The 21,145-nt window shown below is 42.3% G+C and overlaps 1 protein-coding gene across 1 annotated transcript; it reads left to right on the top strand.

Annotated features, from left to right (window-relative positions):
* The first annotated feature begins 1,575 nt into the window (after positions 1 to 1,575).
* On the top strand, positions 1,576 to 19,455 carry PSMB1 (proteasome 20S subunit beta 1). The gene is made up of 6 exons (XM_082668908.1): positions 1,576 to 1,736; positions 5,962 to 6,069; positions 8,914 to 8,995; positions 11,389 to 11,518; positions 18,038 to 18,144; positions 19,177 to 19,455. The coding sequence occupies exons 1-6, from the start codon at positions 1,624 to 1,626 to the stop codon at positions 19,360 to 19,362; spliced, it is 726 nt and encodes a 241-aa protein (XP_082525034.1). The 5' UTR covers positions 1,576 to 1,623; the 3' UTR covers positions 19,363 to 19,455.
* The last annotated feature ends 1,690 nt before the right edge of the window (positions 19,456 to 21,145 follow it).

Here is a 21,145-nt window from a genome sequence, read left to right as displayed (position 1 = left end):
CAGTTCCGCCCTCGGCTTCGGCCGGCAGCCCACCGTGCAGCGCGGGCCATGGGAAGTGTGGGTGTTGCGTCACTTCCTGTGATTTGCTGGGTATTCGGCTTAAGGGAAACAAGGGGCGGGGCGGAGCTCTTCTGCCTTCCGGCGAGGCCACCCTGTCAGAGTATTTTACGATTGGTTGTTGCTGGATGTAGTAGGCAAGACTGATTTTTAAATGTTGACTGTTTAAACCGACTAGCGATGTGACATTTAGCAAGTTACCAGACCTCTCCGCCTCAGTTTCTTCGTCTGTAGGATGGAGTAATAATAGCACGTGTCCTCTAAGGACTGTGAGATGGATTAAGGAAATGCATGAACAGTGCCTGGCACATGGTAAGCATGTTAGCTATTCTCAAACATGTAGAATGATAAAACAAACAAACAAAAAACACACCTGGTTTACAAATTCGATTATATTTTAATTCTGCTGCTACCATCTTATGCAGTATTTTTACATTGGTCACAAAGAGACTATAGGTAGTTGGACCCCAGAGTACCTCTCCTATGGCTCATTTAGGCATAATTACATGTTGTAATGCTTTCCTTTGTACTTCATATAATCAATGAGGTTGTGAGCTCCTTAAGGATAGGAAATGTTTTACAGAATTTTTCTATCCAGGCCAGTACCTGAATAAGTACAATACTTCTCTGTCCATAACCATCAAAGAAAATCCTTTGTTTAAGTATGGGGAAAGTTTTAATTAAAAAAGTACTTTTCAAAAATCTTCTCTGCTTCCAGAATTGCATGTATATATCAGACAGTCCATTCTATATTAGCCAGCTGCTTGTCTGCTTTTTTACATAACATTTTTAAATTGTAAAATATAATATTCATATACAGAAGTACATAAACCCATGTACAGATTAACAGACGGTATTAAATCAAGTAAAGACAACCAGTACTGCCAGCACCACGACCCGTCCCCAGCCACACAGGCCCTTCCTACTTACTGTGTACTCCTAAAGTATATAGTATGTATTCTTTTGCTCAACGTTAGAAGACTCATCCATGTTGATGTGCCTTCGCTCTAGCTGAAGTAGGTTAATTTTTTGCTGTGACACATCCCTCAGTTGCTTTATGCATCCTGCAGTTTATGGACATTTAGCTCATTTCTACTTTGGGGCCGTTAAGAACAATGTTTTATGAACATTCTTACACGTCTTTCTGGCCAGGGTACATACCTCTGCGTGACACTGCTGGGTCATGATGCGTGTGTATTTTCAACTATGCCGAGTAACGCCAATCCCTGTTCGAAATATGGCTGTACCAATTTACGCTCCAATAGAGTCTTCGAGCTTCCGTTGCTCCATAGTTTTGCCAATTTCTTTGTAAGGTCAGACCTTAAAATTTTTATCCATCAAGAGTGATTTCGAATGTTTCCTTGGGAGAGAAAGCCTTTACCTCTCTGTCAGCTCTCTTGGAAGAGCGGGCGCCGGCTACTCACCGGAAGGTTACGGCGCTTGCCTCTAGGACCAATGACCGGCGTGAGACCGAGCGGCCGGAGGCAGCGCCGCGAAGCCGGAAGTGGCGCCATTTCCGGTAGGGGCCGCCATCTCGCCGTGAGACAGCAGGAGCGGAGCAGCGGGATGTTGTCCTCGGTAGCCGCGTTCTCGGGCCCGGGGAGAGACCCGGCCATGGAGCCTCACAGCGCCCCGGGCCCTTTGCAGCTGCGCTTTTCGCCCTACGCTTTCAACGGAGGGTAAAGCCCGGAGAGCCGCCGCTTCCTCTTTCTCCCCCCATGTCCCTGCCTAAGGCTGTCGGCATGGCTACCCGGCTTTGCCCCGCCAGCCGCAGGCCTCCTTCTCCGTGGTTGCTCGGTTCGATCTTGTTCCTCAGGGCTTCACCGTACAGGCCGGTCACTGGGTCTCGATGTGGACGGGCAGGTTTGCGTGGACGGGAGGTAGAAATTGATATCTGGGCTCTGCTCTGGAAGAGGTTTAAAAATGGACCTAACCGTTCGTTACTATCTGAACGTGTTTCTCGCGCCAGCAGGCAAGGGGCAGGTTGAGCATCTGAGATGAAAGAGTTAGGATTGATTGGCCGTGTCGTTAGATGTAGTTGTGTCTGTAGCTAAATGAAACTACTTCATCATTTTCTGTTATTTTAAATAGCGGGTAGGATTAGTCGGCCAGACTTAGTTTCATAGATAAGCGTTTATTTTTAAGGGTTAGCGTTAAGTTAAGGAAAAAAAATACTCAGAAGGGGGACCTTTGAATATTGTATTCTTGCGTGTTGCATTCAAGTTGTCTTTTTTTTTTAGTTACCATCTTTACCTTAAATAATACTTTTCCTTGATAGTACACTAAAAGAATCAGGGTTATGGAAAAACACTCTGTTGAGGACTCCTAACAATGAAGAGCTGTATATTTAAGCACTGATTATAGTTTACCGACCAAACTTTGTACTTTAAAATATCCCCACCCAATTGGAACAAACAGATGGTCCTTTAAGGGAACCAGGTTAATTAATCAGGTCCTTATGGATTTGAAATTTTAATGCAGATTTTCGCGGTATGTTGCAAACAGGGTGGAAGGCTATGATTTTAGCCTTGTTTCTGCCACTAAAGAGCATTGTGGTCTTTGGGTACCCCTCAACTTCTTGAACCCAGATTTCCTTGTCTTTCTTAGCTACTCATATTTTGGCGAGGGGAGAATCAAAAGAGAAGCATTTTGTAAATTGAAAGCAGTTATCTTTTTTAATCCTTATGGTGACTGAGTGTTAGATGGTATATGCCTCAATTTTACAAATGAGCCTGGGCCCTTAGAAGTTAATTTTTTTTTGTTTTTTTAAAAATTTATTTATTTATTTATTTATTTATGGCTGTGTTGGGTCTTCGTTTCTGTGCGAGGGCTTTCTCTAGTTGTGGCGAGTGGGGGCCACTCTTCATTGCGGTGTGCGGGCCTCTCACTGTTGCGGCGTCTCTTGTTGCGGAGCACAGGCTCCAGACGCACAGGCTCAGTAGTTGTGGCTCATGGGCCCAGTTGCTCCGCGGCATGTGGGATCTTCCCAGACCAGGGCTCGAACCCGTGTCCCCTGCATCGGCAGGCAGATTCTCAACCACTGCGCCACCAGGGAAGCCCAGAAGTTAAATTTTTTTAGTCACAGAGCTGGTGTGAAGTTGAGCCCCAGGATTTGAATCCATAGCTGTGTTGCCATGGAGTTTATGTATGCTTTTATTATTGCACTTCTAAATATTTCCTATGACAACTAATGAAGTAGTTATACCACAAAATGCGTTAATAGACCCATTTCATGAGGCAGTTGCAGATTCTATATAAGACTTATAAGGTATTCCGTGTTCATTACTCACTTTTTAACCTTTGTAATCCAGTTACTGCCCTAAAGTTAGTTGCTATGGCTTTTCTCATTATTGAATTACCTTTTCTCAGTCTTCGTTCTTTTTCTTTGATATTTATTCCTGCTGGCTCTTGGGCAGCCTTTGCTTCTACAAAATAAGACTTAGTCCTATGTCTTTTTCTATTCTCACTAAATGTGGTTAAACCCCAATTGATTAGCCTTCACATTTGTCACTGAGTAGTCTCACATGTTTCATTTATGGGAAGATATTCCCAGATCTGTTTCTCCAGTTCTACCTTTCATGAGCCCCTCGATTCTGGCTTCTTAAATTCAACTTTCCACCTGGATTTTCTGCTTTCATCATAACTTAAGATATTAAAACAAAAAGTAGGGCTTCCCTGGTGGCGCAGTGGTTGAGAGTCCGCCTGCCGATCGAGGGGACACGGGTTCATGCCCCGGTCTGGGAGGATCCCACATGCCGCGGAGTGGCTGGGCCCGTGAGCCATGGCCACTGGGCCTGCGCTTCCGGAGCCCGTGCTCCACAACGGGAGAGGCCACAGCAGTGAGAGGCCCGCGTACCGCAAAAAAGAAAGCAAAAAGCAAACTAATTATTCCTCTCAATCACTTCTCATTTACACGGCTTATAATTAGGCCATCATGCTGCTTGTCAGAGTTTAAAATCTTGGATGTCAAAATTGGCTCTTCCAGCGTCTAACACATTTTGGTAGTTACAAAAACCTGTACAGTTCGTGTGTTTATGTTTTTTGGATATACCTGTTTCTTCCTGTTCACGTTGCTACCTTCCTACTGCATTAGTCTTATTGAAAGAGTTTCCATCCTAATTTCACATATAGTGTTATTGTCACAGTAGTCTTCTTAAAATTGCACTTTGCAAAAGGAACTTTTCTCATTCTGCTCGTATAACCTTTGATTCCTCACAAAAATTCCTAGATCTGTGCTTTTCCATGTGAGATTTTCTGCTGTTGGATCTGTCCATCACATAAGCCTTATGCCACTTCACTTGTATACACAAAAAGGGACACCTGAATAAGTTGTTTGAATGTTTTATTTGAATTATACCAGTTTTCCTTTATTCAGTGTTCATGTTATGTGCAATACCATCCTTTTGTACTTCAGAGTTTTAGTGCCATCCCACCTCGGTAAGAATAATGGCCTAAGTTTTCTGAGCGCTTACGTTCTGTGAGGCACAGTGCAGGTGTTTTATGTGGGTCATGTCTAATTCTCACAGCCACCCTTTAACACAGCAGCTGCTGATATCATCACCTTGAACTTGGATGATTTGTCCAAGGTCACAGAGCTGTTAAGTGGCAGGGGCGGGTTTCGGGTAACTCCAGAGCCCAGGTTCTCAGTGATCATACTCTGCTGCCTCATGCTTACGCCACAAGGATCATAGCTAACACTTTACTGGAGGGCCAGTTATGTGTCAGGCACTGGTATGAGGGGTTAACAATTATTAACTCATTTAATCCTCTAACACCCAAATAAGGTAGCTACTGTTATGATCTCTGATACGCATATGAGGACATTGAGGCCTTGAGAAGTTAAGCAACTTACCCACCATTTCATTACCTGCTAAGCAGGAGAGCCAGACTTAGAACCCAGACGGTCTGCTTTTAGGGCTCATGCTCTAGACCTCCACTAAACTGCTAGCATGAGCCACACAGCCACAAAGGGAAAAGTTTGTTCTTTGTTGGTCCATTTTCCAACAGATATTTGGGTGTCTTCCTGAGTGCAAGACATAATATAAAGACTTGGATATAAAGAAATGAAAAACATTAAGCCTTTGGACTTCCCTGGAGGTCCAGTGGTTAAGACTGTGCACTTGCAATGCAGGGGGCAGGGGTTCCATCTTAGTTCCCTGGTGAGGGAACTAAGATCCCACATGCCGCTTGGCGTGGCCAAAAAATAAAAAATACAAAAATAATTTTACGGGGGTGGGGGGTGGTGGTGTGATGAATTGGGAGATTGGGATTGACATGTATACACTGATGTGTATAAAATGGTTGACTAATAAGAACCTGCTGTATAAAAAAATAAATTTAAAAAATAAACAGTGGGGTAGGTTCTTAAAATGAGCAAATATATATATATTTATACATACGTGCTTATGACTTTTATGTGCAAGAGTATAAATTTTTAAAAAACAGAAAAAAGAATAAATTTTTAAAAAGAAAAGAAAAACACTAATCCTCTCTTCTCTGAGCTCAGATAGCTTGTGTTGTAGCGCCACTATCTACACCTAACTGCCCTCCCACCCCCCGGCGGGCAGGGCCATGGCCTTTGGCTGTTTTATAGTATCGGTAGATGTTAATTTTTTGATGACGGTGATAATTTAGTGATTTGTTTCTGTTACCTTCTGCTAAGGAACCTTTGCTCTGATTGAGGCTTGTGTTTTTTACGAAGTACTTAATATTTTTTTCCCAGATGACTTGTAGCCCAGGGATCCTTTCCCCTTATCTTTCCTCTTCCATCTGAATCCTGCACTTGCTTACATCTAGTATATTTTATCCCACTATATGCTGTGGAGCATTCTCATTTTGGGAAAGGTGTTATTACCATCCAGAAGAATTCATTAATTTTCTCTTTTGTCTTTCTTTTCCCCTCAGTACTGTATTGGCAATTGCTGGAGAAGATTTTTCAATTGTTGCTTCTGACACCCGATTGAGTGAGGGGTTTTCAATTCACACACGGGACAGCCCCAAATGTTACAAATTGTAAGTAAATATTTCTAAGGACATATTCTCAGCATCTTGTGATGATTTAATACTGCAGGAGATTTAACTTCTAAATGACTTGTTTCATGAATTTTTTAATTGCCTGTTTGGAGCTTAGCTTGCATTTTTGTTAGGAAATTGTTTTCTAATAATTCAGTATGTAGTCTTCATGATATTTGCCATATCTAGGTACCAACAGTGTTTTTGGTAACTTAAATATTTTTTACTTCAACATCTTATGAAAAATTTCAAATATACGACAAAGGTAGGATAATTTTGTAGTGAACACTCATATACTATCACCTAGATCTTATCAGTATTTTATTATTATTACTTTATCATACATACTTTCATCCTTCTATGCATCCATTAATACGTTGAATTTTTTTCTAATCTGCACCTTAAAAAAGAAGATAACCTGAAACATTCAATTTAACCATATGGTAAGCAGTTGTAGCCATCGTTCACGGTTTTAATGGGGTGCTTATATTTTTTCTAAAACATAAGAAAATAAAGGCATGTGTACAGGGGAAGAAAGTCTGCGTAAGTTACCTAAATGCATCTTGCATGTTAGCAGTGGTTTGTATTTAACATTTTTAGACACAGTTAAAAGTGGTGGTTACGCCTACGTTAGTCCACGAGATGGTCTTAACCTTGAATTGTAGCAGGAGTGGACTGATGAGGTTCGGGTCCTTTGGGTGGGCCTTGCGGTGCTGCAGGGCATGAGCTAGCCCACGTCTTAACCTAAAGAACAGTAAGCTTGTCTTCATCTTCCCAGTTCCCTTTCTGTCCACTTCTCTTTTGATACCCCTTTCTCTTCTCTGATTTGTACTGTACCCATGCTATAATTTTTTCTTCTAAGTTGTAACTTTTATAATTTGAAAGTAGTAACGTCATAAATAAAATTTAAATACGTAATTTTATATATATTATCCTTGTGCAAGATTCTGCTCATCTTTATAATGTTGTTTTAGTTTGTGTGCTGCCTAAGTGAATACCCATTTTTTTTTTAATGAAATTCTTCAGGTATATAGAGACAGAACGTTAATGTGTTCCTGTCACGCATGTTTTGCACTAGACCATACATGCAGTTGAATTGCCTGCGTGCCTCTGATCCCATGCCCTTTGGGGCTGACCTAGAGCCAAGTCTGCCTCTTCCCCACCTGTTTGAGACTTACATTTCCTCTTTATTCTTTGCATAAAAACGCCTCTTCATTTATGTACCTGGATATTTGGCAAAAGCATTTTGAAGCTCAGATTTTGTCCTACCCTCTTGGTACTGTCAACTCTTCTTAGTAGTATAGGCAGTGAAGCCTTATGGTATACTGGGGGTCTTAGGCTCGGTGCAGTGAGGTTGGGTATAGGGGTGGATCAGGAAATGCTGGTGGTGCCCCTGGAGGTGCCAGTGGTCTCCCCAGCTGGACACGTATGTTTTGTATGAGTCATTCTTATATTTCTGAAAGGAAGGGTATCATGTGGCCTCTGCTGATCATCTCTTGATGAGATTGGTTTGTGTTTCCTTATACATGTCAAGACTTGGGAATTAATTTTTGAGACATAGATGTACCAAGATTTTACCAGTTTCCCTCTGGTGGGCATTTGGGTTGTTTTTGTTTGTTTTGTTTTGGAGAGCCATTAAAATAATACGTATACTTACACACAAGTGAACCCAGAGTATATCTTTGCAAACTTGCATAAGTATATTGACTGGATGAATTTCTGGCAGTGGAATTATTGAGTGAAAATGGTGTGCATTTAAATTTCTACTAGATACTGTCAAACGAGCCTTCTAAACACTTGCATCAGTGTGTCCTCTTTGCAGTATCTGAGAGTGCACATTTCCCACAACATCACCAGCATTAGGCATTATTAGTCTAATAGATTGAAATCATCTCTTATTTAGATTTGAATTTCTGATTGGCATGGAGGTTCTTTTATATGTTTATGGTGACTTGTGTCTCTTTTTATGTGACTTTCATATAAGTTACCCATCTTTCCATTGTGTTTTTTTTTAATTGAGGTATAATTGACATATAATAGTTTCAGGTATACAACATAATGATTCTGTATTTGTATATATTGCAAAATGATCACAATTAGTCTGGTTAATATCTGTTACCACACATAGTTACGACATTTGTTTCCCTGTGGTGAGGACTTCTAAGATCTACTCTCTTAGCAACTTTTAAATACGCAACACAGGCTTATTAACTGTAGTCACCATGCTGTGTATTACATCCCCATGAGCCATTGTGCTGTTAATGCTTTTCGTATTTTTAGGAACCCTTTGTAGAATAAGGAAATTAAAATTAGACTTTGGTTGTATGTACTACAAATACATTTCCTTAGTTCTTTTTTTTTTTCTTTTTGGCTATGCCGAGTGGCTTATGGGATCTCAGTTCCCCGACCAGGGATTGAACCTGGGCAACGGCGCTCTTGGTTCTTTTTTAAAACTTTGTTCATTGTATTTTTATAGAAGTTTTAATTTTTTATGTAATAAAATTTGTAAAGCTTTTTCTGTGTGAACATTGGGTTGTATCATATGTAAATTGGCTTGAGTTGTGAGCTAAACTAGCTGCTCACAACTCAACCTAAGGTTGTAAAAAAATTCAGTCATATTTTCCTTAGTCCATTCATAGTTTCATTTATTCTTTTGAGTGAGATGTTGGGATACAGGACCTCCCAACCCCCCCGCCTCCCCCCAAAAAGAGCTAACTAAATAGTTGTCCCATTACCATTTGGTGAATAATGGGAATGGGAGTTTTCAGTTTAAAATTACCCAAGACATGTCTTCCTCTACTGTCAAACCAACTTAGTTTCCTGAAATGTGGTTTTTTTTTACAGAACAGACAAAACAGTCATTGGATGTAGCGGTTTTCATGGAGACTGTCTTACCCTGACAAAGATTATTGAAGCAAGACTAAAGGTAGATGCCTTTGTATATGTCTGCACTATTGAAAACTAATAACAGTCCTTTAGGTTCTTTTAAGCATATACATCATGACTTGCTCAGAATAGCTGCAGAAGAGCTAGACGTCTAGCAGGTGAAACTAACCTATCCTGGAAATGAAGTGATAGTGTTAATGCAGCATCATCAAGGTAGCACGATGTGAGACTGCAGCAAGTCCCTTTGTTAAAGTATCTGTGCGTATAAAGTAACGGATTCTCCACCTTTCTTGAGGCAGACGGGGAGGGGTTTCTTCTGAAGACACTCTTCCCTCAGAAATGAAACAAATCAGTTTCTGCAGAGGAGGCAAGCTTTTAGACCGAAGCTTGGTCTGGAGCACCGCCAGCTGACATGCTCTCTATATAGCCCTGCACTGTTAGCAAGAGCAGGAGAAGAAGGAACAAACCAGCTGTTTGGACCAGAGGCACAACCTGCGCCATTGTTACCTGCCCCTCAACAGGCTTTAGTTGATAGCTAGCTGAGGAAGGAGATTTGATGCAAGGTGGATGAGGGTGGAAGAGACGAAAAGGGTGGTATTCGGAAGAAGTAAGAGAACGAGACAGACTAACCTGTTTTACAGTTTTTAAAGGGCTGACATTGCCTGCATGTCTTTTGTGGAAGCTGGGGAGGCATAAAGAACAAAGGAATGCTGACTTGATGAAAGCAGAGGGCCGTCTGGATTTTGATCATCGCCTGTGTGTATTAGCAGTGTTTGCTGCTAGTAGTTTCAGGGAGAATAGGATAGGTGTAATTTGGACTGTGCTAAAATGGATTTTATCTGTAATAATAACCAGTAACTACTCTCTTCTTAGTTGATAACAGTATAGGGTTGGAGTAGGATTCTCAATCACCATATGTCAACATTCAGAAGTGTAGCTCTGTTTCTTAATCAGTTATAGCCTGCTGACATTTTTTAAACTGCTGATATTTACAGTGTCAATATTATATGCTGTTAATATTCTTATTTAATTTTGTAGGCTACGTGTCGTAATTTTTAATTTAGTAGTTGGTTAAGTCCAGCTGGTACATGAAAAAGTGAGCCGGGTTGGTCGCATTCTGTTTTGCCTATTTGTGATAACCCTTAAGATTATGTGTGATGTCACTGGAGTATGTAATGAATTTGTTTAACTGATACTTGCTCTTTGAATGTGTAGAAATGATTTCATTTACTATTTATCAATTGTTAACATTTATTTAAAATCTATTTATATTGAAAGCTTTAGTGACTTATATTTATTGATGTATTTGTATGATTCCTAATGCATATTTTATAAATGGCATTTAGAGGACAAAAATAAACATGACATGGAGAGTTGTTAATAAAATAAAACAAGCAACAGTGAGTTCAACTCAGTGTACAGTCCTTGAAATTTTTCTTTCATATATTATTGTGTAAATGGTGAGGTGAATAAATGTTGGTGCTCGGTTTTGAAATGAAGAGTTTTCTTTATAACCGTGGAAAAAATGTTTCTGTGCACTGATTTATCCAAGTAGCTCATTTCTCATCTTTCTTCAGTATTTGTCATTGTTTGATTTTATAGTACTTCTTAGGTTTCTCTTTAGAGATGGTTGCTATGTAGCTGACAAACTGGTGAACTTAAATTTCTTTTATTGGATAATTTGGGATTCCTAAGGATGTAGTAAATCTGAGATTGGCAGTCACTGTATAAGATGCTGTTTGGGATACTTCTGTTCTCCATGGTAGATGCTCTAAGGGTCAAGACCACCGCACTGTATTCACACACAGTAAGGGCGCTGCCCTCGCACCTCACAGGTACCTACTCTGCAAAGAGACGGACTTACGTCTGAGTCTGATCAGGAGTTAGCATAGCAGATACCTTCAGCTTTATGAGCCATTTGGTTTCTGTGGCAACTGTTCAACTCTGCCCTTGTGCAAAAGCAGACAGACAATATGTAATGAATGAACGAGACTGTGTTCCAATAAAACTTTATAGAAACAAGTGGTGGTCTGAATTTGGCCCATGGACTTTCCTGACCACTGTCTGTTTGCAGAGTGGAGAGCTGGATTTGGAACATCCTCTCCAGGTCGCCTCATATGCTCTGTTTGTATATATTTGCTCTTGAGTTAGCAGTGCCTGGGATAAGGATGGCATGGAAAGTAGTCTTTAAACCAGAGAGCTGAGGGCAAACTTAGCATTCTTTCCGATAGAAGTGTTTGTAGCCCCCAAAAATGATAGGACATAATAAAGTATTTTATTTTAGTAGTATTGTGTTGTTTGATCATGAAAGAAACAGGTATCCTTTCCCATTTCACCAAGATAGGCTTTCATTCTTTTCAATTTACTGTTCATTGTTCTAGTCTTTAATATATTCTGCCTCTACATGCCTGTTATTTTTGTTAATAATTGCAGATGTACAAACATTCCAATAATAAGGCCATGACGACAGGGGCGATTGCTGCAATGCTGTCTACAATCCTGTATTCTAGGCGCTTTTTCCCCTACTATGTGTACAACATCATCGGGGGACTCGATGAAGAAGGTAGGATGTTTTCTTTCTGGGTGATGAATGGGGTGGCATTTCTTAGATGTGTGTGTGTTTCAAACCAGAGTTGAAAAGAACCGGATACCCTCTTGCCCAGCAACTTCATTTTCTCATAATTAAAGCAGTGAAGAAACTGAAGCTAGGGCTTCCCTGGTGGCGCAGTGGTTGAGAGTCCGCCTGCCGATGCAGGGGACACGGGTTCGTGCCCCGGTCCGGGAAGATCCCACATGCCGCGGAGCGGCTGGGCCCGTGAGTCATGGCCGCTGAGCCCGCGCGTCCGGAGCCTGTGCTCCGCAACGGGAGAGGCCACAACAGGGAGAGGCCTGCGTACCGCCAAAAAAAAAAAAAGAAGGAAGGAAAGAAAGAAACTGAAGCTAAAAGGGAAATCAGTGATTATCCAGAGACACACAGCAAGTGGTGTATTAAGTGAATGTTGGGCAGTCAGTTGTTTCACTATTTTCTCAAGATCTTGCATGAATTTGATAGTATATTTAGCATTTTAATCTTACAGAAAGAAACCTGACTTGGAGAAGCTTGACCTAAGTATGATTCTAAGTAAGACAAACGTACTTCAAAAGGTTTTTATGAAAGTAGTGTGTTAAAGAAGTGCATTTCCACCAGTATTTTTGGATAATTTTTAAAATCCCTCTTGGATTTTCTGTCAGAGTCATACCAGGAGGGCCAGTGAAAATCAGCATTGTTACTTGACATTTCCATGCTGTTTTTGATCCAAAGCATGGATCAAAGGGCAGCAGTGTTTTTCACCAGGTCTGATTTGAATTGACTTTTAGTTGCTTCCAGAAATCAAACACAGTCTCCCAGGACAGATCTGTGCTGCCTTTTAGAGTAGTCCAGTGTGAAGAAGCTACAGGAGTGTCTTGGGTGCCATTGAAACAGTCTATCTTTCTGAGAGGGAAGGTTTCTGGGTAGGATGGAGTCAGGTTCTTCTCATCTCCTCTCGTTTTTACTCCTGTCCGTTCCTGTTCCATGGGTTTTTTCTTTGTTCTCCCTCGCTCTCTCTCTCACCTCTGCCCCTGTATGTGACCTGTGGGAGCATTCTGATCATTTTACCTACCATGGTTTATATGTAGACAAATTAGGTTGACACAGTTTTTTCAGGCTTTCAAACTTGCTTGAAAACTAAGAGAAAATATAAAGCACAGAAATGGTACATAGAAATTAATTACACTTAACCTGGGTAATTAAATTCTAGCCACAGGTTAGCTTGCCTTACCCAGCATGCTGGACACTTCTGGTGCCTTTTTTGACTTCAGTTATGTCTGACTTGAATGTCAGGTTAATAAATTCAGATTTTAGCAATGTTAATAATAGCTACCATTGAATTTCAGCAGGCCAGACAACGTCCTTTGAGTTTTTCTGAGCATCAGACTGATTGGAGAAACCTCGTGTGTGCTGAGCTCGTGTGTGGGCAGAGCTAAGGCTCGGATCTGCTTGACTTCACAGCCCTCTTCTTTGATTTCCAGATTACACTCGCTTGCTTTGGTGGTATTCTCAGGCATTTCTAACCTTTTTTTCCCCCCTCTAATCTTGTCTGGTTTGATTTGGTTTTATTCCTTAGAGGAATTTGTGTGTGTAGTAAAGCAGTCCTTTGCCGCCTTTTTCTGTTTCCCAGGACAGCCTTCAGCTCTCTCACCCGTGCTTTCCTCTTTCTTGGTTTATTTCCTTGTTTGGTGGTGTGCATCTCTAGAGAAATTTCTGAAGAAAGGAATCAGGAGACCTTTTTGAGTCCTTGTTTTTTGAGTCTTTTCTTTATCCTGGTGTTCTGAAAGGTTCCAGCGAGGCTCCTCGCCCAGAGTCTTGGCTCATTTATTTTGTCTCCTCTACTGTTCTCCTCCTCTCCCAACCCTGCCTTCTCCACAGCCACCTGGGTTATGATCCATAGTTCCTCATTTTTTCCCCTGCATGTTGTCCACCTGTTTATTTTTTTGTTCTGCTCTGAAGATTTCCTCAACTTCAATGCCTCATTCTTTACTGAGCTTTCTATTTTTGCCATCATTAATTTCCAAGAGCTTTTTCTTCTTTGTTAGCTCCTTTATTTTTATTTTAAGTGTCCTGTTACTGCTAGATTTTTTTTGTACTTCTTTGAAGTTTTCTTGTGTTCTCTGCATTTTCTCCAGCTGCTTTTTTTTTTTTTTTTTTTGCGGTATGCGGGCCTCTCACTGCTGTGGCCTCTCCCGTTGCGGAGCACAGACTCCGGACGCGCAGGCTCAGCGGCCATGGCTCACGGGCCCAGCCGCTTCGCGGCGTGTGGGATCTTCCCAGACCGGGGCACGAACCCATGTCCCCTGCATCGGCAGGCGGACTCTCAACCACTGTGCCACCAGAGAAGCCCCAATTGCTTTTTTTTAATGCATTATTTGATAAGTTTGGAATATGTATACACCCACTGAGACAATTTATTCCTTTTTTAAATTTTTATTTATTTATTTTTATTTTTGGCTGCATTGGGTCTTCGCTGCTGAGCGTGGGCTTTCTCTAGTTGCGGCGAGCGGGGCCCTGCTCTTCTTTTTTTTTTTTTTTTTTTTGGAGGCCTGCTCTTCATTGTGGTGCGTGGGCTTCTTGTTGTGGCTTCTCTTGTTGTGGAGCACGAGCTCTAGGCGTGCAGGCTTCAGTAGCTGTAGCACTCGGGCTCAGTAGTTGTGGCTCGCGGGCTCTAGAGCGCAGGCTCAGTAGTGGTGGCGCACGGGTTTAGTTGCTCCACGGCGTGTGGGAAGAAATCTTCCCGGGCCAGGGATTGAACCCCTGTACCCTTCATTGGCAGGCAGATTCTTTACTGTGCCACCAGGGAAGCCCTCAGATTGCTTTCTTCATCTTGTTTATTTTTGGCTGCTGCCTTCTACATTGGAGGCTTCCTTCAAATTTCTTTTGAATTTTGGCCGTCCATTTGTACTGAAGATTGATAATCAAAATCTGGTCATAAAGGTCTGCACTGAAGGAGCACATCAGCTCTCCATTTAACACTTCTGTTTTTGTACCTGCCTTTCACCCTGTCTATGGTAAAGCCTGGTGCCTCCAAGTCCAGAGCCTCTGCTGAAGTTTTGAGACTTTTTTTTTTTTTTTTTGGCTGCGTTGGGTCTTTGTTGTTGTGCGCAGGCTTTCTCTAGTTGCGGCGAGCAGGGGCTACTCTTGGTTGCGGTGTGCGGGCTTCTCATTGCGTTGTCTTCTCTCGTGGCGGAGCATGGGCTGTAGGTGCGTGGGCTTCAGTAGCTGTGGCTTGTGGGCTCTAGAGCGCAGGCTCAGTAGTTGTGGCACACGGGCTTAGCTGCTCCACGGCATGTGGGATCTTCCCGGACCAGGGCTTGAACCCGTGTCCCCTGCATTGGCAGGCGGATTCTTAACCACTGAGCCACCAGGGAAGTCCCTGTTTTGAGATTTTATTTCCTGTCTTTTGTGTTGGTGGAAGTGGGGCTCTGTTCCTATGGAGACCCTCAGGACACTGGGTCAACAGCTGACTTTAGCACACAGTCGACAGCTATCTACTTTGACCTCTGTGCCCTTACCTCTCCAGCTGCAATCATGCCCTCTTGTAAAAAATTTTCCCCAAGTTAATGAGGGCTTTAGTTTTTCTGTAATGAAAACAATAATGCTTACAGAAGTCAAATAGTACTGGAAGATACAAAGATAAAAGTAGTAATCCCCCAACGCCTGTGCCTAGAGATAATTACTATTCAACTTATAGCGAACATGCTTTTAGATACCTTGGTGTGCATACGTGCTTGTACACTACATAAGTAGGATGTAGTTTATACGTTTTTCTGGGACTGTCCAGTGGATGTATTATCACTGAGGTAGCTTTATGCTGGTGGATAAAGGCATGCATGCTGATTCCAGGCTGACATATGGGATAGGGCGGCACCATAGTTTCCCCACCAGTCCTCTGAGGATTATTTAGGTTGTTTCCAGTTTTCTTAATATAAACAATATGACAACTCCTGTACATACAATTTTGTGTATTTCTCCGACCCAGCTTATCTCCCTGGAAAAAATTCCTAGAAGTCGAGCTTCTGGGTCAGAGAATATCTATATGTTTGCATCCTGCTGACATCATGGGCGTGCCCTTCAGAAACAGTCCTCCTGCACTCCACCAGCAGGGGTGTGAGTACCTTCTTTTGTTTTGGGTTTTTTTGGTTCTGTTTTTGCATCCTAACCAGTCTCAGAATTTTGACACATTCTAGGTCTTTGCCTAGTAAATACTTTGTTGTTTTAATTTATATGTATTTTTTGTTTATAGAGGTTGGGTGTCTTCGTGTTTATTGCCCTTTGCATTTCTTTGGAGACTGACCCATGTGTTAATCTTTGCTTATTGCCTTATTCGCAGGTCAGTCTTTTCTTACTGATTTATAAGAACAACTGTGTTAACCCTGTGTAACGTGTGTGGCAGATGCCGTGCACGAGCGTTCTTGGTCTCTGACCTTTTGGGATGTGTCTTGAGCTATACAGAAGTTCCTGACTTTCATACAAATCTGTCAGTCTTTTCTTTATGGTATTGAGTGTCTTAACTTTGTTAGAAACGCCTTCCCCATCAAAGGTTTACCTGTGTTTTTTTCTAGGACTTGTCTGGTTTTATTTTATTTTTTACTTTGAAATCATCGCACTTTTTAAGCATTATTTTGATGAGGGAAATCACTTTATACTTACAGCCAAGATTCAGGCCTTCTGCACTCATGTTACAGGTGTCTCTTGCTTTTTCTAAGGGAGTCTTTGAAGCTGTGGTCTTGGGTATATTCTACTCTTTTGTTTTCCTCAAAGCTGTGTGTGTGGTTTTCTGAGATTGGTTTACCCTTGGGTAAATCTTTTGAGCCTCATTTTACTTGTGGCCTATTGGCCTCATGAGCGATACAGTTGTTCTTTTGGCTTTATACCTCATAGCGCTTCTTTATGTGTTGAAGTTAGTGGCCTTGCTTGCTGTGACCTTGTTTCTTGTTCTAAGCCTGCTCCCAGCAGAGCACTTCTCCAGGTTCTTTCAGGTGCTGCCTCCTCAGCCGGGTTGGGGCTAGGGTTATATCTCCGTAATTCTGCGGTGGGAAAAATACACACAGCTAATGTTGGCAGTTGTCCATGGTAGTAAGAAGATTGTCCTTATCTCACATCTCCCAGGGTAACTCCTGGAGTGTTTCAGTTATGGCATAATGTGTTTTAAAAATCAGTTGTGTCACTTTTAAGTCATACCTTATAAATGATCCGTGATTTCTCACACTTAGAACACAGTTGTTTTAAAAGGCCTTTTTAAAAATTAGTGACATGTATTCTTTGTAATAAACTCAATACCAGAGCATATAAAGTGATTCCCTTCTTTTCTTGTCTGTAATCCCACAAAGATGAATAACTACAGTTTACTTACTAATCTTTCCATATGTTTTTGTGTGTATATGTAAATGTCTGTACAGTTTACTTAATGCCTTTAAACAAAAATAGGACTGTACTCTACATAGCACAGAGCTCCTTATTTTACATTGTCCCATGGATGTGTCCCACAGACCTGTCCTCCTCTTCCTAGTCTGCACATGGCTATGTTGACATATACCATTTTCTGCTAATGGAGTTGGTTGCTTGTAAATTTTTGCTCTGTAAGAGATACAGAAATGATCTTGTACATATTGCTTTGTGTGTTTATGTAAGCATTACTTGTAGGTAAATCTTAATTCTGTAAGTGAAATTATTACTGGGTCATAGGGTACGTACTTTTTCTCTAGTTGCGGCGAGCGGGGGCTACTCTTTGTTGTGGTGCGCGGGCTTCTCATTGCAGTGGCTTCTCTTGTGGCGGAGCACGGGCTCTAGGCACGTGGGCTTCAGTAATTGTGGCTCGCAGGCTCCAGTAATTGTGGCTCGCAGGCTCTAGTGCGCAGGCTCAGTAGTTGTGGCACTCAGGCTTAGTTGCTCTGCGGCATGTGGGATCTTCCTGGAGCAGGGATTGAACCCATGTCCCCTGCATTGGCAGGCAGGTTCTTAACCATTGCGCCAGAGAATTCCAGGGAAGTCCCTGGAATTTCTTCTTAATTAAATTGATTTTTTTATGGTGCTGATGCTAAAGAGTGTGCTTACTATTAGTTTAAAAGTACACAGTAAATTTTTCATGCTTCTCACATTTAGCACCAGGAAAATCTTACACTTGTGTCTATACTGCAACTACACCAGTTAGATTTTTAGGAATGTTGTGAGGAGTTTGGTGCAGAACTTAGAGCAGGACCTGTGATTGTTAACTAGTGAACCTGTGAGACCACATACATAGTGGGAGCCACGGCGTGGTAATCGGTGATGGTAGCTTGGAAGAGAGCATGACGCTCCTGGGGGCAAACGCCTTAGTGGACAGGAGTGGGCAGGTGGGCCTCCGATTGCATTCTGAGGGGAGGGGAGGGGAAAGGCAGACTGCTCTTCTTCTGAAATTTTAGCCAAGTTGATAGTCCATTTTGTATCACATTTTGAGTAGATTTATTTTACCACGATTTGGGAATGTGGTCAAGATGCATCCTTATGGAGACTGTTTTCTTCTTTAAGGGAAGGGAGCTGTGTACAGCTTTGATCCGGTGGGTTCCTACCAGAGAGACTCCTTCAAGGCTGGAGGCTCAGCCAGTGCCATGCTGCAGCCCCTGCTTGACAACCAGGTAATAAGACTGCGTCCAGGGGGCGGTGGCATTAACACAAAGTGCCTCCCCTGCATTCTCTTCACCAGCTTGGGGGAGTGCGGAAGTCAGCGCTTTCTTGTAGTTCGCTGCTGAGTTTGCTGGGCTGATTTGCCCCACCCAGCCTTCTTGTCTCTGTTCCACTGGTTCTCCTGCCGCCCCTCCCTTCCACGGCTCCAGCTTCTTCCCTGTTCTCACGGCTTGGAAGGCGCTTCTGTCTACAGTGGTTGGTCCATGTTTTTGGTTCTCCTCCTGCCATTTTTACCTGCAATCATGAAAATGCATTTCTCCCCCAGTCTCACCGTTTCTGTGTCACCTCGTTTTGTATTCTAATTTCCAAGTATACGTTTAACTTGCCCCCTCTTCTGTCACTGCTGGCTGCATTCAGGCTTGCGTGGCATCTTGCCTGGGTCATCCTTTTTGCCTCCAGGCTTACTTCCCTACTTCATCCTCCTTGCTTGTCTAAAATTCGTTACGTAGTATGTAGTTACTTCTGCTTGTTGCTTATCTGCCTCATCTCCTGTCACTCCATATTCCACTCAGATCTTGAAGTGATGTGCCTTCCCATCTCCATCCCTTTGGAGATACCACAGCCTCCATCTGCAATGTTACTCCATCCTTGAACTCGTTTATCCTTTAGCACTCCTCTACTTAGATGTATTTTCTGCTGAAGCCTTTCTTTTTCTTCTCCCAGGAGATTTAGTTAGGACAGCTTGGGGCTCTCCTGGCTCTATTTTCTTCTTAGTTTCAGTAGATTCTGTAACGATAGTTTGCTTACATATGTTCACGCCTCTGCTGTGTGCTTCTCAAGAGCAGGGCCTTTGTCTCAGTGGATATTGGTCAGGTGTTAGGTATGTGTAATTCAGCCAGGTCTGGAAATATTTCAGTTGAGGGACATTTGACGTTTGTGTGATGTACTCATGTTGAACCCTGAGACGTGTGAAAGCTTTGGGGGAGACTGGACTGCCTTTGTATGGTCACATGATGCCTCATCCAAGGTTTCTGTCCCACCAGGTTGGTTTTAAGAACATGCAGAATGTGGAGCATGTCCCACTGTCCTTGGACAGAGCCATGCGGCTTGTGAAAGATGTCTTCATTTCTGCTGCCGAGAGGGACGTGTACACTGGGGACGCACTGAGGATCTGCATCGTGACCAAGGAGGGCATCAGGGAGGAGACTGTGCCTCTGCGGAAGGACTGAGTTCTGTGCCGTTGTCCTTGATTAGTTCAAAACTGGTTAAGTTTGTACCTTGGAACTGTTGGACTGATCTGTTTTATTAAAGAATAAAACCCTAAGCACTTATTTTGTTATGACTTGTTTTCTTCCAGGACAGAACTAGGAAGTAGAGTTTCTTTTTCCTTTCGTTTTCTTCATTCTTCCTGTATTTTTCTGTCATCCAGAGCTATTTTTGTATTTTAAGGATACAAAATCTTTTAGCTTTCATCGATCTCTCTGGGAAAGTTCACTGTTTTGATCAGCTTATCGTCTTATGGTAGGTCAGCCCATCTTATGGAGAGTGTTTGGAATTTATTTAGTCCACCCAGCTTGCCTTGAAGGGCAGATTACCTTTAAACCACCTCAATTTTATTAAGACATTAATGGATATAAATAGAGTATGTTAAGATTTATCATCCCTGGGATTGTTAAACAGTCTGGAATGGCTGTTGTTTTGGAGGAAAATCTTTAAATCAACCAGAGCAGAAGAAAACTGTGAAAGCAAATAGCCCTTTAAACGGGCTTTAGCCAGAAGTCTGGAATAATTTGTATAAACACTTCGGAAATGTTAAAATTGATACCTAAATTTCGATAGAGTGTTTTTGCTTTAGAGCTAATGTTAAGTGCACTTTGGCTCCATCACATGGGATGGAGTCAGCATTGGATGTGGGAGTAATTTTCTTGATGTCGAACAAGTCAAATTCTGTGCTACGTAGGGGTGTGATTTGCCTCGCGGCCAATTCTACCGTTGGCCTTCCATGAGGAATTTAAATGATCAAAACCCCGTAGAGGATACGTATTTTAAAATTTGCTCGAGAAGTATTTGTTGAATACTCTGTCGTCACAGGCACCAAGGATGCAGTGGTGGCATCTCATTCATTTCTCTTAAAACATCACAACTGGAAACTAGACTGTCCCATCCAGAGTACACATTTGTCGTCTTTATTCTACCAGTTACCCAGAGACACGGAATCAGGAGGATGCAGATGGAGATTTATTATTGGTAACTGACTCACATGGTTGTGGAGGCTGAGGCGTCCCATTTCCTGTGGTCTGCAGCCTTGAGACCCAGGAGAGGGGTGGGGCATGGGTTCCAGTTCGAGTCTGAAGGCCTGAGACCAGGAGAGCCGACGGGGTGAGATCCTGTCCCCCAGGACGAGGGAAGGTGGCAGTCCCAGCTCAACAGGGAGCGAGAATGATTGGGTGATGCCCACCCAAACTGGGGAGGGCAACAACCTCGTCACCCAGAAACCCTCACAGACGCCCGGAAATAATATTTAGCCAAATATCTCGGTACCCTGTCATCCAGTCAAGTCGACATTAAATTAACGATTATATAAGCTACAGGTGTATTTTACTTTTCATTTCAAAGGATGTTCTGTTGATTTGGGGTTCAGTTTTTCACCACTTAAAGTTATGTATATCGTGCCTAAAATGTTTCTATAAGGTCCTCACCTCCTGAGGTTTCTAGGACCATTTTTCCCCCACCCTCAGGTGCAAATTATTTTAGCATAATATTCCTCTAGACCGTGAACGTGGTCTCATCTGAAGGCCTTGTCCAGAATGTGCTAGATATGGACCCTTCTGGAGCTCCCTCTGACTGCAGTTGCTTGAGTGGCTTTTATAGGTCATTCAGTCACAAGTGCTCACCTTAAAAAGGCAACCTTTTAGCACTTTGATAGATCGGAGGTGCCGGCCTTTAAGGTCCTGGTTATAAAGCTGCCATTACGTTGTGACTTTGCTTTACAGATGAGTGAGTTGCATTCCC

Source organism: Grampus griseus, assembly GCF_964374135.1.
Source record: "Grampus griseus genome assembly, chromosome: 13".
Classification (NCBI taxonomy): domain Eukaryota; kingdom Metazoa; phylum Chordata; class Mammalia; order Artiodactyla; family Delphinidae; genus Grampus; species Grampus griseus.
This window is presented reverse-complemented; position numbering and strand designations above follow the sequence as displayed.